General features: G+C 47.2%; 2 protein-coding genes and 1 long non-coding RNA gene across 4 annotated transcripts in view; 2 read left to right on the forward strand and 1 right to left on the reverse strand.

Annotated features, from left to right (window-relative positions):
• LOC127004592 (uncharacterized) overlaps window positions 1-6,603 on the forward strand; it is a 12,169-nt gene extending 5,566 nt beyond the window's left edge. Inside the window, exon 3 of the long non-coding RNA XR_007757894.1 lies at window positions 6,444-6,603. This is a non-coding gene — a long non-coding RNA (uncharacterized LOC127004592). The remainder of the gene's footprint in view (window positions 1-6,443) is intronic.
• Window positions 6,604-6,792: 189 nt separating this feature from the next.
• LOC127004589 (uncharacterized) lies at window positions 6,793-12,217 on the reverse strand. The gene is made up of 7 exons (XM_050872475.1): window positions 12,088-12,217; window positions 10,608-10,820; window positions 9,425-9,621; window positions 8,489-8,680; window positions 8,243-8,341; window positions 7,925-8,092; window positions 6,793-7,405 (listed from the first exon to the last, which is right to left on the reverse strand). Exons 2-7 carry the CDS (start codon window positions 10,744-10,746, stop codon window positions 7,169-7,171), a joined length of 1,032 nt encoding a protein of 343 aa, XP_050728432.1. The 5' UTR covers window positions 10,747-10,820; window positions 12,088-12,217; the 3' UTR covers window positions 6,793-7,168.
• Window positions 12,218-12,510: 293 nt separating this feature from the next.
• Window positions 12,511-14,330, forward strand: LOC127004591 (uncharacterized). Of its 2 annotated transcripts, none has more exons than XM_050872478.1 (4): window positions 12,511-12,648; window positions 12,915-13,041; window positions 13,566-13,762; window positions 14,092-14,330. In XM_050872478.1, exons 1-4 carry the CDS (start codon window positions 12,646-12,648, stop codon window positions 14,299-14,301), a joined length of 537 nt encoding a protein of 178 aa, XP_050728435.1. In that variant the 5' UTR covers window positions 12,511-12,645; the 3' UTR covers window positions 14,302-14,330. The 2 variants fall into 2 exon arrangements, with proteins under 2 accessions (XP_050728435.1, XP_050728436.1); XM_050872479.1 differs by lacking the exon at window positions 12,511-12,648 and adding an exon at window positions 12,704-12,746.
• The last annotated feature ends 509 nt before the right edge of the window (window positions 14,331-14,839 follow it).

The raw sequence follows: 14,839 nt of genomic DNA on the forward strand, positions 1-14,839 counted from the left end.
CGAAAGCCTTATCAAATGTGAGTGTGTGAGCCTTGAAATGTTTGAGAATATGGCGCCTAGTGCAGACAAGAGGCTTCAGAATAAATCGCAGGGGAAATAAAGTAAAGTTGGGCATACGTTGAAGCTGGGCGTAAATGCTTGAAATAAGAGTGTCACTAGAAAAGTTTGAAGATCACTGCACGACCCAATCTAGGCGTCATCTACAGTACCTGGTTTATAGATCGATTCATCCCCGAAGCTACCAGCACCCACGAAAGGCGTCAGAGTTGCTTACATACACATCATAACAGCAATGCACGCACACCCATACTGGAGATCACGGGGCTGCTCCACAAGAACTGCCTCACAACTAGACTGCTGAACAAGCCTGCCACCCCTCCCTCGCAGCATCGCCTCTCCCTGTTTGTGGTTAATGTTACGATGAGGGATGCAGGCTGACGTGTCTAGGTGTACCGGTAAACTGACTCCACTCGCACCGTTTCTTTGCCATCCAACAAATCTTCGATCGTCTTTGAGAGCACCCACAGCCTCACTACCGCGGCTCCCCTCTGCTGGAAGGTGTGCGCGAGGCCTGACGAGGGTGAGCAGGAGCGCCAGGCCTCCCGTCACCCCTCTTGTGGACTTAAGGAGAGGGTAAGAGGTGGGTGTCGAAGAAGAGGACCACTTTAGAAGCAGGAACCGACAACCCACGACTGACAACCATCGCCATCATCGTCAAACTAAGAGTAATGACGATGATGATGATGATGAAAGTATATAGAAGAAGAAGAAGAAGAAGAAAAAGGAGAAGAACAAGAACAAGAACAAGAAGAAGAAGAAAACGAAAAAAGAAGGAAAAAAGAAGAAAAAAAAGAAAAAGAAGAAAAAAAAGAAAAGAAGAACTTCTATAATCTTTCTTTAATTATTATCATTATTATCATTATTATTAAAGCATCACAATCTTCATTACCATCGTCATTATATAAACGACCACAATGATTATCCTACATTATGAACCCCATATAATCTCTCTCTCTCTCTCTCTCTCTCTCTCTCTCTCTCTCTCTCTCTCTCTCTCTCTCTCTCTCTCTCTCTCTCTCTCTCTCTCTCTCTCTCTCTCTCTCTTGTGTCTATCAGTCAAGCTATCCATCTATCTCCATATCTCTGAGTCAATCAATCTGCAATAGCGTTTCATCTTAACATTTTCCTCCCTGCCGGCTTTAGCAACCCATCAACCTGTCAATCTGTTTATCTGCAAAGTAATGAGCCTGTCTATCTACCCATATACCATCTACCTCTTTAATCGATCGATGGAGCGTTCTATCTATTAATCTATCCACTCTTTATTTTATCTCATACATTTATTTATATATTTAGCTATCTATTCACACACACACACACACACACACACACACACACACACACACACACACACACACACACATCTTTATCTCTTAACAATAACAACTTCTAACAAAATTAAAAGTGCAAAGCGTTTATCAAAACTCGTATACGTCATGTTCCGTCCCTCCCAAAAAACAGTGAGAGAGAGAGAGAGAGAGAGAGAGAGATTGACGTCATCACGGTGGGCGGGGTCAGAGCAGCCTCCCCAGCCTTACCCCCCCTCCCTTCCTTCCACCACCACCACCACCACCATACGTCTGCCTGCTAGGACGAGCCGACACGCCCGCCACCACCACCACCACCACCACCGTGGCTGCCAACATGTGGCACCAAACAATCGTGATGGCACCTCATGGCTCTCACGAGTAACTTTATGACAATTATTCTCGCCTCATTCCTCCTCGCCTTGCTCCCTCGCCTCCCTGCACAGGAAGGCGACACTAACACTCAGTTGCAAGGTAGAAACCCAACTGATAAAAGATTTCGTCCCCGGATTACTGTGCGGGCGGTGCATCGTGTCACGGCCTCGCGCCCAATGATACGGCACTGTGCTGCCTCGTTGGTAGGGTGATCACGGCGTCTGAGCAGCCATAAGAGGGCAGGAACCACTTGGGCGCGTCGCACAGAGCCACAATTTGCCAGTCTCGTCAGTACTAGCCTGACGGCAAGAGCATCCTAATGACATGACCAGCGGGAATGTCACACACACACACACACACACACACACACTGGGCTACAAGCAAGCATACTCACGAGGCAGGGCGGCGGAACACATGTGCCGGGAGGTGGCTTGGTGGAGGGGGCGGGTATGGGCTGGAGAAGCAGTTGGTGTGCCAGGAGCAGGAGTCACGGGCCAGCCAGCCAAGCTCAAGTCACAAGCAACAGTTGGCTAGTTTCCCGCGCGAAAGTCTTCAGGGTCCTTCGTGTGGGCCAGTGGGCAGCCCAAAATGGCGGCGGAGACTTGAGACTGGGCAGAGCGGGTAGTGCTGGGCAGGCTGGTGCTGGCGGCGGACCCGGTGTGTGGCTGTGAGGCGTGCGGACTCCAGCAGCCAGTGTCACTGCCTTGGCCTACCCTCTGCCCGCGCCTGCTGCTGTGTGCCGCTCGCCGACACCGCCAACTCTCCGCCGCACATCAGGACAGACTCGGCGATGCTGTGGAGGTCTTGCTGTTCTCTGCGGTAGCGTTCAGCGCGGGTGGCGGTATGAGGGGCGCTCCTCGACTGTCCTCTCTTCGCTCCTCATATTCGTTCGAACAAAACCGACTTTCACTTACGTTCAGTTTTTACGGCTCGATTCATACGCGCCGTTACGGATTTCAACCTTAGAATCTTTGTTTATATGGACGAAACAGTTTGCAAAATTGCCCTCGACTTGGGGAGCGTTGCCGGGCATGCTCCAGCCTGTCGTACGCTTCGCTGGGCCTCACCACATGGGCGTTCCAGGCGGGCCGACCCCACCCTCCTCCCGAAGGCAGCTTCACCGCCTCAGTTTGGACTCGTCGGGCGTGTGGTGCCTGTGAGGACTGAGGTTGGGGTGTGTCGTGTGAGTTTGTGTGGGGATGCACGGAGGAGTGCCTGGCAAGGATGCTGGGTGCCGAGCAATCAATACCTGGGTCCTGCACAGGCGCGCCCGTCCAGCCCAGCGCGCGAAACTCCCTCCTCACTCTACGTCAGTGTGGCCAAGGACGACCTAACCACTCAGCCTTCATACCTAAAACTTTCTTCCTGTAGCCTTGGCGCCGCCCCCTTACACATTCCCCTCACGACGACTCTCACTGATGCCAGGCGACCCTCCCCAATATTACCTGCCCGAGCCCATGCACCGCCGCCCCGCCGCCCATGCCAAGCGACGCTGCTCGTGACAGGGAAAGAAATAAACGAATGAATGAACAGCATGAAGGCGATAAAAATATAAAAAAGACATGGGGGGGGTGGATTTTGCCGGGGGCGTGGGGGGAGGGGGGTAAAAAAGAAATTTCCTCCACAACAAGAGAAAAGTATTACGATTCCATCCCGCCCCGCCGTGCGTCACCGCCCGCCCAATGACGTCAGAGTAAGCAAAAGGAAAGATGCCGAATTTCCTATAAAATCTCGCAGCCCCATTTTCTTTGCTGCTAACCATGGAGACGGGAAGATATCCACTCACTGCCTCAGGACGACAAGGACCTGGGCGCCGCGTCGGGACAAGGATCAGAAGAGGAGGAGGCGGGTGGAGGCGGGTCGCGGGGAGATGGCCTTCGCGAGGTGGAATCTGCGGCGTGACGTCATCGCGAGTGTCAACAATGAGGACCATGTTCTGGAGCGCCGCAAGGGATCAGCTCGCGGTGAAATACGCTACTGCCGTGTGTCCCTTTTTCACGGCTTCCTCTTCCTGGTCCACAGTACATCATGCGGCCTCAGGAGCGGGGCTTTGATGACTCCTTTGGTCTAACTGATGAACCTCAAGCAAGCACGCGGCCACGCCACTGAGGGATGCACTGGGACCGAAGACTTTTAGGTAGGAAGAGGAGACCACTTGAGGAAAATCAATTATTTATTAACAAAAGAGAGAGAGAGAGAGAGAGAGAGAGAGAGAGAATATAAATGAGACAGCAATGATCCTCTCGGTTATCAATCAGTGACGCCACGTGAATGCTGTGACAGGTGGACAGCGTCGTGTAACTCGTCCCCCCCCCCCTCCCTTCCCCCTCCCGGCCAGGTGTCACTCAGGTACCCCCCCCCCCAGGACGAATGACATAATTACACCCACACTGACGGCCAGGTGAAGGTGTGGCGCGGGTGATGAATAATTGGTTTGCTGCTGAGGGGATTGGTATTTAACTGTCACCATTACTTTTATTGTTGTTATTATTATTATTATTATTATTATTATTATTATTATTATTATTATTATTGCCTGGGTCTTAGGATCACTTGACGTCACTGCGCAATGAGTCTCAGGAACACCGTAAGCTATGTGACAAGGCGCCCTTAACAATCTTTACTGACGAGGCAAAAGTAATAGTTATGCCTTAATACCCCTAACTAGGCCTCGTAATAATTTCATGTAACAATTTTATTTTTACAATAAAGGAGACAGCTCAAGGGCGAATATAAATAAATAAAGCCCACAAATCACTGCTCCTAAAAAGAAAATAGAAATGAGTGGCCAAAAGAGGAGGTGAATTTCGGATGGAGAGAAATATTAGTTTCGGAATGTGTCGGGATGTTAGTTATAAGAACATAAGAACGTAAGGAGTCTGCAAGAGGCCGGTAGGTCTATACAAGGTAGCTCCTGTGAACCTAACCCCACCTAACCTCACTATCCATGACTTTATCCAACCTCTTCTTGAATGTATCTATGGTATTGGCACTCATCATACTATACTTTCCTAATTAACATGACAGTGGGCCATATTATTAAACATTTCGTCGCTCAGGCACGCACATTTGACAAGGCTTTCTTAGGGGTTGTGGGCCTTTCCGTGCATGGGTAGTTTTCTGACCCTGGTGGTAGTTTGGCAATTCTTCTATACTATAAACGTGAAGAAAAAAAACTTATGAGAACGCATTTAACCTTTTTGGCCTTTAAAAATAACTGATGTGAGAGTCAAAAGCGTCAAAGTGTACCGACTATTGTGCGATGGAGCCATGATAACCCGAGATCTAAGCAGCCATGGATCAGATAAACTCACAGCAGCACACGCCAACACAAAACGAGCCCTCCCAACACCCTCCGTCACTCGTGTAGGGATGCTGGAGGCCTGTGCACCCTTCTTATCACACGTCACTCATCGGGTTAGTAATGCACATGCCAACGTCACATCACCATCACTAACTGTACAACAAGCGTGCCAAGACTGGACTCACCCCTCATTAAAATTCCTCTGCCATTATCAAGGTTAAATATACTCTTTTTTTTATTTTTTTTATATTCAACTCCACTAACTCTTGACCATCTCTACCCCTCCCTTCCTCCATCTCACTGGTTGCTGCTCTATCTCACTCTCTACTTGTTTCGTCTCTATAGCATGGAATACTTTTTTGCGCTACCCCTCACGACTCTAGACTCCCGTCACGACGTCGGCTCAGCAGTCTCAAGATCTCTTTCAAGACATGCCCGACCCTTTCACATCAACACCCAAGACCTCGTGTACCTTAGAGTCGTGGGTTGTCTTGGCCCAGAGTCGGCACAGTGTGAATAACAATAATAAAAATAATAATCTCGCTCCTTTCCAAATGCACTGACTCCCTGCATACGTAAGATTCCCGAAGGTTGGCAACATAAAGGTAAGGGATCGGACTACTGAAGAGGATGATGTAATGGGAGAGCAATGGACGGAATGTCAAAAAACGCTACTTGTAAGTGTGTGGGGGAAGCAGGTCAGGCTGAGTATGAGAACGAGTAACCGGGAAAACCTCGAAAGAAAAGAAAACACGCTTGGCTGCACGTGAAGAAGGGGTGGGTGGTGGGCAACGGGGGGGGGGAGACAATCGTGATGGATCTGGAGCGGCGAGCAGCATAGGCAAGGAGGTGACGACATGCGGGAAGACGCCCAGACACCGCCGCTGACGTCAAGGAGGTGTGACTGCCTCGCTGCGCCGTTCATTCATTGAGTTCTCCCCGATAAACCTGTTTGCCGAAGGACACGCTGGTTGGCAGGGAGGAGGAAGCAAATACGTTACACTTTCACTTTTAAGGCAAGGGAGACAGGACAGGAGGGAAATGTTTAGGATTCCCGCAACGCTGCTCCATAACAACAAGGAATACAGGAAGACCGTTTAAAGACATTGATGGAATTTAGTTAAAGAGGTGTGTTAAGGGAAGGTAAGAAGATAGGATAGGAGTGAAATATAACCACACAAAAGATCCCGCAATGCTGCTCCATAAAACTAAATAAATAAAAAACAGGCACACACTTTAAACACATGGATCGACTTTGGTTCTATAAGTGTGTTTAGGAGCGCCAAAGAGACAGACTAAGAGTGAAATAGAACCACAAAAAAAGATTCCAACGCTTCTTCATAGTAACAAAGGATACAGAAAGACCCCCTAAAGACATTGATCGAATTCGGTTCCAGAGTGTGCTGTGGAGCGCCGAGGAGACAACACCCGCATGACGCTGAGACCCGCTGATGAGACTCGCCTTTCTTGCCGACGAGAAAAAGTGGACGGACAAAAGAACAAAAAAGATTACCCTGGAATGTTGTTGTTCTCTCAAAAGGGAGGATGACAACAAAGCAGAGGTTAGTTGAGGCTTCACAGACACGAACTAAAAAGAATAAATACGAAACCGAGAACAAAAAGACACTCAACATAATTTACAGGAAGCACAAGACATTAATAATAAACTGATTCTGAGACGTAAGAGATTATTATTATCATTATTCTTATTCTTGTTCCTATCATCATCATCATCATCATCATTATCTTATCATTAACATTCACCACAGCGCAACAGGAACAGCTGGAAGAGAAGAAGGAGATAGCCTACCATAAGTTACAAAATCTATAACCTACCTCCGACACCCCGAAAGACACTGAGAAACATAAAGTATAAAAGGTTAACTGAGAGGAACCACCCTTAAAAAACTGTCTCAGAAAAAAGTAAAATAAAATATGGAACAGGATCACGAATTACAACACTATACGTACACACACACACACACACACACACCACCAAGGAGACGGAGAGGAGCACCGAGGCCACGAGCAGCTACACCACAACCCTGTAACCTCACCATTACCTCACATAAATAACATCACAAACACATGCATCCTCGCCCCTTTCCTCCTCACCGGGTCCTCAGAGTTTGTACGTCCAGACCTCCGCGAACCCGTAGCACAGGAACTTGCGACACGCCATCACCAGGTCGTAGGTCTGGGCGCGGTGGCACGACTCTTCCTGCACCAGACGGCACCCGGACCTCCTCCAGTAGAGCCGCAGGAGGAGGTGAGACCGTTCCAAGTCGATGATGTACCCGGAGATGATCGGGTACGGGTGATCTCTTAAGTAACTGCGAGGGTACTGCACCAATAGGGTCTGAAAGGGGGATACAGGGTGAAATAGATAGATAGAACAGAGAGAGAGAGAGAAGATAGGAAAACTGACCTCCTCTTAATCTATATAGTCACAAAATATGGAGTTCTCTTTCCCGTATATACTACTGATTTTGTTTGTTTCCTCGTGTGTGTGTGTGTGTGTGTGTGTGTGTGTGTGTGTGTGTGTGTGTGTGTGTGTGTGTGTGTGTGTGTGTTTCATCTCTTCTTATCTACCTATCTATCCATCCATCCATCCTTCTACTCCTTACTTTACGTCTATCGTACGAAGAACCACGTTTCAACTCACACCAACCAGTAACTACCATAACCATCAAACCAGACCAACCAACCGACCAAGAATCCCATTCACCCACGCAGGAAACTCTTACATTCCATTAGAAGCCCTACACACCCCAGCAAAAGTCCTCCACATCCCTACAGGAGTCTTATATACCCGGCTGGTGTCCTCTAGTCCCCAGCAGGAGTCCTATCACGGTGTTCTTCCTGCAGCGCGTCTCACCTTCACGTGGAACAGCTTCTTGTTGCGGGTCACGTCAGCGATCCTGGTCTCGTCGCCTGGGACCCCCGTGGCGACGCTCAGCATGTCCACGGAGGTTAGTTTGGCGGCCTCCAGCAATAAGGAGAGGGGGAGGCACGGGACGCGGATGGTGGTGCCGCGTTTATTATCCTGTAAGGGGAGGTAGATAGATAAATAGATAGAAAGGTAGATAGACAGATAGATACTCTCTCTCTCTCTCTCTCTCTCTCTCTCTCTCTCTCTCTCTCTCTCTCTCTCTCTCTCTCTCTCTCTCTCTCTCTCTCTCTCTCTCTCTCTCACCCCGAATACAGTCTCTCCCACCAGCTTGCTCCTGGCCATCACGAGGCCCTGCAGCTCGGGCGGGAGGTCCCCCAGCAGGTAGTGCATCCAGAATTGTTTCTGTGGCCATGGCAAAGAAAACGATGCGGACATGTTATCAGAGAAAATGGGTATGTTACGTGAAATAAACTGGATCTGTCATGGAATAGAAATTTAATAACTAGCCAGCTACTTATTCAGACTTATACTGCGGACGGAATAACTCACAGAACTAGGCATCCCGGACCTAATGCATATCGGGGAGGTCCAGGCGTTGCGGCGGCGCTGCTGCAGGACGGCGAAGGACCTTGGGTCAGGCTCCACCAGCAGCCCCGTCCAGCTCAGGTTCCTCTCCAGCACCAGCGTCTGGCTCATGAACTCCCCGTCAGCCGCCCCGACCTCCACGAACACCCCGGGGGCCTGAGCGAGGCACGGGGGCAAGGGAAGGGTTAGTTGATGCTGCTATGGAGATGGTTTTGGGATGTCCCTGGGAATGAAACTACAAGTAACACATGAGGATATTGGATGTAACTAAAGGATCTTCAAGAACAGTTTGATGGAGGGAAGGTAAGAGAAGGGAAGGAAAGAAAACGACGAAGGGATATCCTGGAGTACCTCAGATCCAGGGGAGACGTGAAGGAAGATGTTGGTCTGGCAGTCAATTGATGAATGAATACACAGAAAAATAACATGTCAAGGTATTTAGGATTTAGAAAACCGCTAGACAGTCCAACAACGTAGCCTGTTAGCATTAGAAAACACACGATTGAACCTGATGGAAGCGATTCAGCCCGTTACTTAATATCTCTCACTCTGTTTTTTCTCACTTCTTCCCTTTAACTTAACGCCTCTGTAGTTTTTCTTCCCATCCCCCTTTCGTTTCCTTTCCTTTCCTGTTTTTTTCCCTCCCTCTCCTCTCCTTTCCTCTCCTCTCCCTTTTTACCTTTCCTTTCCTTTCCTCTCCTTTCTTTTCCCTTCCTTTCCTTTCCTTTGCTCTCCCTTCCTTTCATTCTGCACCATTTTCCCTCCCTTCATTCCCTCAACTATTTTCTTGTTGCATATCTCCACTTGCCGTCCTCACATTGCTCATCCTCTCAAAACACTAAATCAAAAAGCCTACCTGCGCCATTGAATACCTGGAGCTCTCCCCTGACTCTTCCTTACCTGATCCTTCCATAGGTTCTCGAGGGTGACCTGCAGTTTGTCCCACTCAAGCAGCTCCCTCCAGGGCATCCGCTCCGTATGCAGCAGCGAGGTGTTGGGGCTCGGCGGCGGGGGGAAGAGGTACTTATCCCGAAGAAGCAGCACGAAGTCGGAGCCCTTCATTTTTTTGATACCAGCCATGTAGGTTTCCACGCATTCTGAAGGAAGGAAGGCGATGGAGCGGCGGGGGTGGTGGCGAGTTGTATTTGGGGCCATAATCTTTAACATTTCAGCGCCCAAGCACACATATTTGACAAGGCTTTCGTAGGAGTTTTGGGCATTTCCAGGGATAGCTTGAGGACTCTTGTGGTAGTTTGACTCTTATCCTGTACCTTAAACCTAAAAAAGCTCTCATGGGAACCCGACTAATCTCCTTTTTGGCCTTTGGAACTAGTTGATGTGAACGGCGGATGCGTCTGAGAGTACCGACCATAGTGTTGGCGTGAAGTTATAAATATGGGATAATTAGCAACAAAACGTATTAAAAGGGGATATTCTCGAAGCACAGGGAAACACCACAAAGAATAGCAACATTACGTAATTAGGGTCAGTCAAAGAGTATTATGATGGGGGTACTGAAGCCAAAAACGCATGAATATATAGCATACTAACATACTACTTCCTGAAGAGTATGTCAATGGAAAGTGAGCCAGGAAGGTATATTAAAACGATGTGGCCAAATAGATGGAGGCAGAGGAAGCTACATAGAGGGAAGGATGAGGAGAGGGAAATTGAGCAGAATGAAAGGAAAGGAGAGTAAAGGAAAGGAAGGTAAGGGAAAGGAAAGGAAAGGAAAGGAAAAGAAAGGAAAGAAAGGAAGTACAATGAAAGGAAAGGAAAGCAAGCAAAGCAAAACAAAGGAAGAAAAGCAAGGGAAGTGAAGGGAGGGAAGGGAACGGAAAGGAAAGAAAATGAAAAGAGAGGAAAGGAAAGGAAACGAAACGTTACAAAAAAAAAAAAGAGAGAGAAGGGGGTAAGAAAAACAGGAGGGGCGTTGGAGGGAATGAGAAGTGAAAAGAAAAAAAGAGAGGAAAGGAAAGACAACAATGAAACAAGAAAAGGAAAGGTGCATACGTGGAAACACAAAAACGGGGAAGGGATTAGGTAGAGGGGGAGAGAGAAGTAAGTGACCAACCCGCCGTACCCAAGTCACACGAGGCGGTAGGGTCAGTAGGGCCTGGTGGGGATGTCCATGAGGCAAGCATAAGGACGGCGGCCAGCATACCCAGCGCCGCCACCACCAGCTGCAGCCCGACCACCCTCAGCCCTCCTTGGCCCTTCATCCCGGGGACCGCTGCACCGCCCACGCCGTCCCTCCCTTCCTCCTCGGCCCAGCCCTTCCGTGTTCGTGGGCTCTCTGTGTCGAAGTAAAAATAGCATGTTAGTTCTGCTTTCTCTTTTCCTCGTCCTTGTCATCGTCGTCAGCATTCTTCTTCCTCTTTTCTATTTTTTGTTGCTTTTTTTATATATTTACAGTAAATGGAGACAATCTGAACAAAAATAATGATGATAATACTAAGAAGAAGAAGAAGAAGAGAACAAAAAGATGAAAACAAAAGAAGAAGAAAAAGAAGAAGAAAATAAAAAGATGATGAAATAAAAATAAAAATAATAATAATAATAAAAATAAAAATAATAATAATAATAATAATAATAATAATAATAATAATAATAATAATAATAATAATAATAATAATAATAATAATAATAATAATAATAATCGGGAAAGAGAGGAAAGGAATAGAGAAGGAAAAAACAGAAAGAAAAAAGGAAAGAGAAAAATAAGAGTACTACGTCAAATATTATTCCTGAAAAAAAAGAGAAAAAGATGAACTCCCGACCCTCAAAAAATAAAAAAATAAATAAATAAATGAAAACGATATGAGGTGAAAACTGTGAGAATGTTAAAAGTTTGTACAGGAGCATCACCACAAAACAAATCTTCCAGTCTTTTACATACCTATATGATAACAACTAAGAATATATGAATGTTTTGCAAGCTGTGCCTCTGTAGTACAACACAAGCATCTTATCAAAACAATTATTGAACTCTCGACTTCATTTTCTTCTTGTGATTTCCTTGTCTGAGGCAATGAAGACAACAGTTACTATTATCTTCTTTTTATTTTTATTTTTCATCTATCTTTTCATCTTTTTTTATTTTTCTTGTTTTTTCTTTCTTTCTTTCTTTTTCCTTTCTTTTTTTTTCTTTCTTCTTCTTCTTCTTCTTCCTTCCTTCCTTCCTTCCTTTTTTTTTCTTTCTTTCTTTCTTTCTTTCTCCTTCTTTTTCTTTTTCTTTTTCTTTTTCTTCTCCTTCTTCTTTTCTTCTTCTTCTTCTTCTTTCCTGTTTTTTTAATTTTTTTTATTTGCATCATCATCATCATCATCATCATCATCATCAATATTATCACCATTATGCATACGATAGCGCTGTTACCTGAGAAATCCTACACACGCAATGAGAAAAAATAACAATCGAAAATAACGCACGGGTCCACCTTCACAAATAATACGTAGTAGCCTACCACCACATGACGTTCTCACAGGCAGGCATCCCTCACATACACAACCCATCACTGCCTTCACCATAACAACAACAACAACAACAACCCGGAGACACTTACCCAAATCAAGCCAAAGGCCACCAAATCACCAAAAGCCGCCTCCTTCCCACCAACAACCTGCACGGGCTTAGAGGAAATACGCCACGAAAACCACGGTCCAACAACAGCGACTGCATAACATGCCTGGCAGCCTCGAGAGAGAAAAGAGAAACAAGGAAAACAGGAGGAATATACGAGTTTCCTCCGACCGTACGTATAGATTCTTAGGCAAGTCAGTCAGTCACCCTCCGCACACTTTCGGGTTTGATTCTCTTTCCGTGGTTTTTACTGTCCCGTGGCGTGGGTTCGTGTGATCTTCATGTGCGGGAAAGTCTGAGCGTGGGTTGAGGTTAAGGAGTGTGAACGAGTCTCCTCCCCTGGAACGTCCTTGCAGGGTTGTCGTGCTAGAGATTGCCCCGCCCCGCCACGCACGCAAGCTGGCAGGGTCGCTCAGCTCGTCCCCGTCCTACCAGTTTTCCTCCCCGTCTTGCTCATGACCTGAACACTCGTAGAACCTTGGACGCTGCATGGGAGGCGATTAAGAATAGCAAGTCGAGAGCCCTATAAACCTTTGCTATAATGGTGAGCTATTTCGAATGTGTGTGTGTGTGTGTGTGTGTGTGATCTTACACGTAAATAAGAATAGCAAGTCGAGAGCCCTATAAACCTTTGCTATAATGGTGAGCTATTTCGAATGTGTGTGTGTGTGTGTGTGTGTGTGATCTTACACGTAAATGAGTCAGTCGTAAATCCTAGTATATTATTACGAAGTTGCTGCAGCATATACGGGCAGCCCCACAGCTTCGTATCGGCACTGATCCCTTCCGTGTACTCCCCTGCCGCCTCAGGTGCTGTACCAGAGCAACGTGGTGATCACCGTCTCCCTGTTGGCGCTGTCAACGATGCTCCTCGTCAACTACATCACCAACCATGACGTGAACTTCCTGCCTTGGTTGTCATATGACTGCGCACAAGGTTAGGCACACGTATAGTACCGCATTTATTAAAATAGTGCGGCTTTCGAGCTTTGGTGGTGCTGTGGTTCATAGGCCAAAGACAGTGAGTGGCTGCGTGATGACCTACTGCAAATAGTTGTTCGTGGTCTCATGTGCAAAGCGGATGAGCCACATTCCTCGCACAGATGACCTCTTAATTTTTGCTTGCTTTCAATATTATTTTAGCTCATTGTAGATACTGTTGTTAGTTATGTCTCATTAAATTCTTTCTTTATAAACGTTTTAATTGTTGCTATCTACGCATTTTCCTGTCAGTTGTTGTTTTTTTTCTCTCTCTCTCCATCATGACCCTCTCATCACAGTCTTGTGTTAGGTCGTCTTCATTTTCTTGTCTTTACTCCCATATTCACTGCATGGCAAGGTGGATGTAACTTATGTACTGTACACATATGAGCACGGGCATGGTATCTGGATGGTGTTTGCAGGCTAAATGCTTTCGTGTTACCTGTGGCGACAAACTAATGAGTAACGCCTGACGAACAGAGTGTCTTGAGAGGTACTTCCAAGGGGCGCCGAGGTCTAATGACCCAGCACTCCTGGAGATAGTGCGACAAAGGTATATCTTCCCCCCGCCTCGCCGCCCCAACACCGATCCCTTCGACATCGACGAGCCGGTCTGGTCAAAACTGGCTGACTGGAATCTGATGCAGCAGAGGCTGTTGCAGATATGGCAGGGACAGGTTAGTTGACTCAGACGCTCTCCTATAAGATGACTGTCGTATTTAGATATGTTCTTCATTTCATCTTGTAATTTTCTCTCTCCTTCACGTTGCACAAAGTTCTCCTGCCGTAGTCTAACACTCGCTGATATAATAGACTTTCATACCAAACCGAGCCGCCTCGAATGTTTTTAATTCCTTTCTCGTCCCTTCTTCCATTGTCGATCTGTTTGAAGGTCCTTTATTTGCTTGTCGTTACTTGTTGCCTGTAGTTTCATTCCCAGGGACATCCCAAACCCATCCCCATAACATCATCAACTGACCTTTCCCTTCCCCCGTGCCTCGCTCAGGCCCCCGGGGTGTTCGTGGAGGTCGGGGCGTCTGACGGGGAGTTCATGAGCCAGACGCTGGTGCTGGAGAGGAACCTGAGCTGGACGGGGCTGCTGGTGGAGCCTGACCCAAGGGCCTTCGCCATCATGCAGCAGCGCCGCCGCAACGCCTGGACCTCTTCCGCCTGCATCCACCACAGTCCACCCGTCTCCGTACGTATACGTGAATGAATAATGGGGTTTAAGAAGCTGAAGGTACATGTGGTTATTATTATTATTATTATTATTATTATTATTATTATTATTATTATTATTATTATTATTATGAGACTAAACAGGCAGAGAGGGAGGCGTGCAGACACTATACGCTGCCCATTCAACAGTCCCCGAACACCAAAAACACCTGAGACGCCGAGAAAGAGAAAATGAAAGTGAATGTCATGAGAGAGGAGAAAGAGGGCGAGGAGATTACGGCAAAGTAAAAAGATCAAGAAACAAAGCGAAGGACCTTGTTTGTCACCCACCAGATAGGGAGTGTTGGGACGCCCATGAAGACCGGGTGCACGGCTGTGGCTGTGAGTCCGAATCTACACTCTAGAACTAGATGCCTCTTGGTTGGTTAGCTCATCCGCCTTTTGATGGTTAGCTCATTCGCCCTTTGACAGGTCATATATTTCGTCCTGCTGGGTGTCTTGTCACCCCCCTCACTGGATAGCCCAGGGGGGGAAGGGGAGGAACTGGTTTACTGGGTTTAGTCGCCGACAGTCCG

The sequence above is a fragment of the Eriocheir sinensis genome, chromosome 28 (assembly GCF_024679095.1).
Source record: "Eriocheir sinensis breed Jianghai 21 chromosome 28, ASM2467909v1, whole genome shotgun sequence".
NCBI classification, from domain to species: domain Eukaryota; kingdom Metazoa; phylum Arthropoda; class Malacostraca; order Decapoda; family Varunidae; genus Eriocheir; species Eriocheir sinensis.

What these genes read in the sequence shown, in the direction of transcription:
- LOC127004589 (XM_050872475.1), bottom strand. Translation starts at nt 10,746, where the DNA reads ATGAAGGGCCAAGGAGGGCTGAGGGTGGTCGGGCTGCAGCTGGTGGTG. An exon ending in AGAACCTATGGAAGGATCAG is followed by an intron (nt 8,681 to 9,424) that starts GTAAGGAAGAGT and finishes TGCCTCGCTCAG; the next exon opens with GCCCCCGGGGTGTTCGTGGA. An exon ending in AGAAGCTGTTCCACGTGAAG is followed by an intron (nt 7,406 to 7,924) that starts GTGAGACGCGCT and finishes TCCCCCTTTCAG; the next exon opens with ACCCTATTGGTGCAGTACCC.
- LOC127004591 (XM_050872478.1), top strand. An exon ending in GTCATATGACTGCGCACAAG is followed by an intron (nt 13,042 to 13,565) that starts GTTAGGCACACG and finishes CCTGACGAACAG; the next exon opens with AGTGTCTTGAGAGGTACTTC. An exon ending in TGCAGATATGGCAGGGACAG is followed by an intron (nt 13,763 to 14,091) that starts GTTAGTTGACTC and finishes TGCCTCGCTCAG; the next exon opens with GCCCCCGGGGTGTTCGTGGA.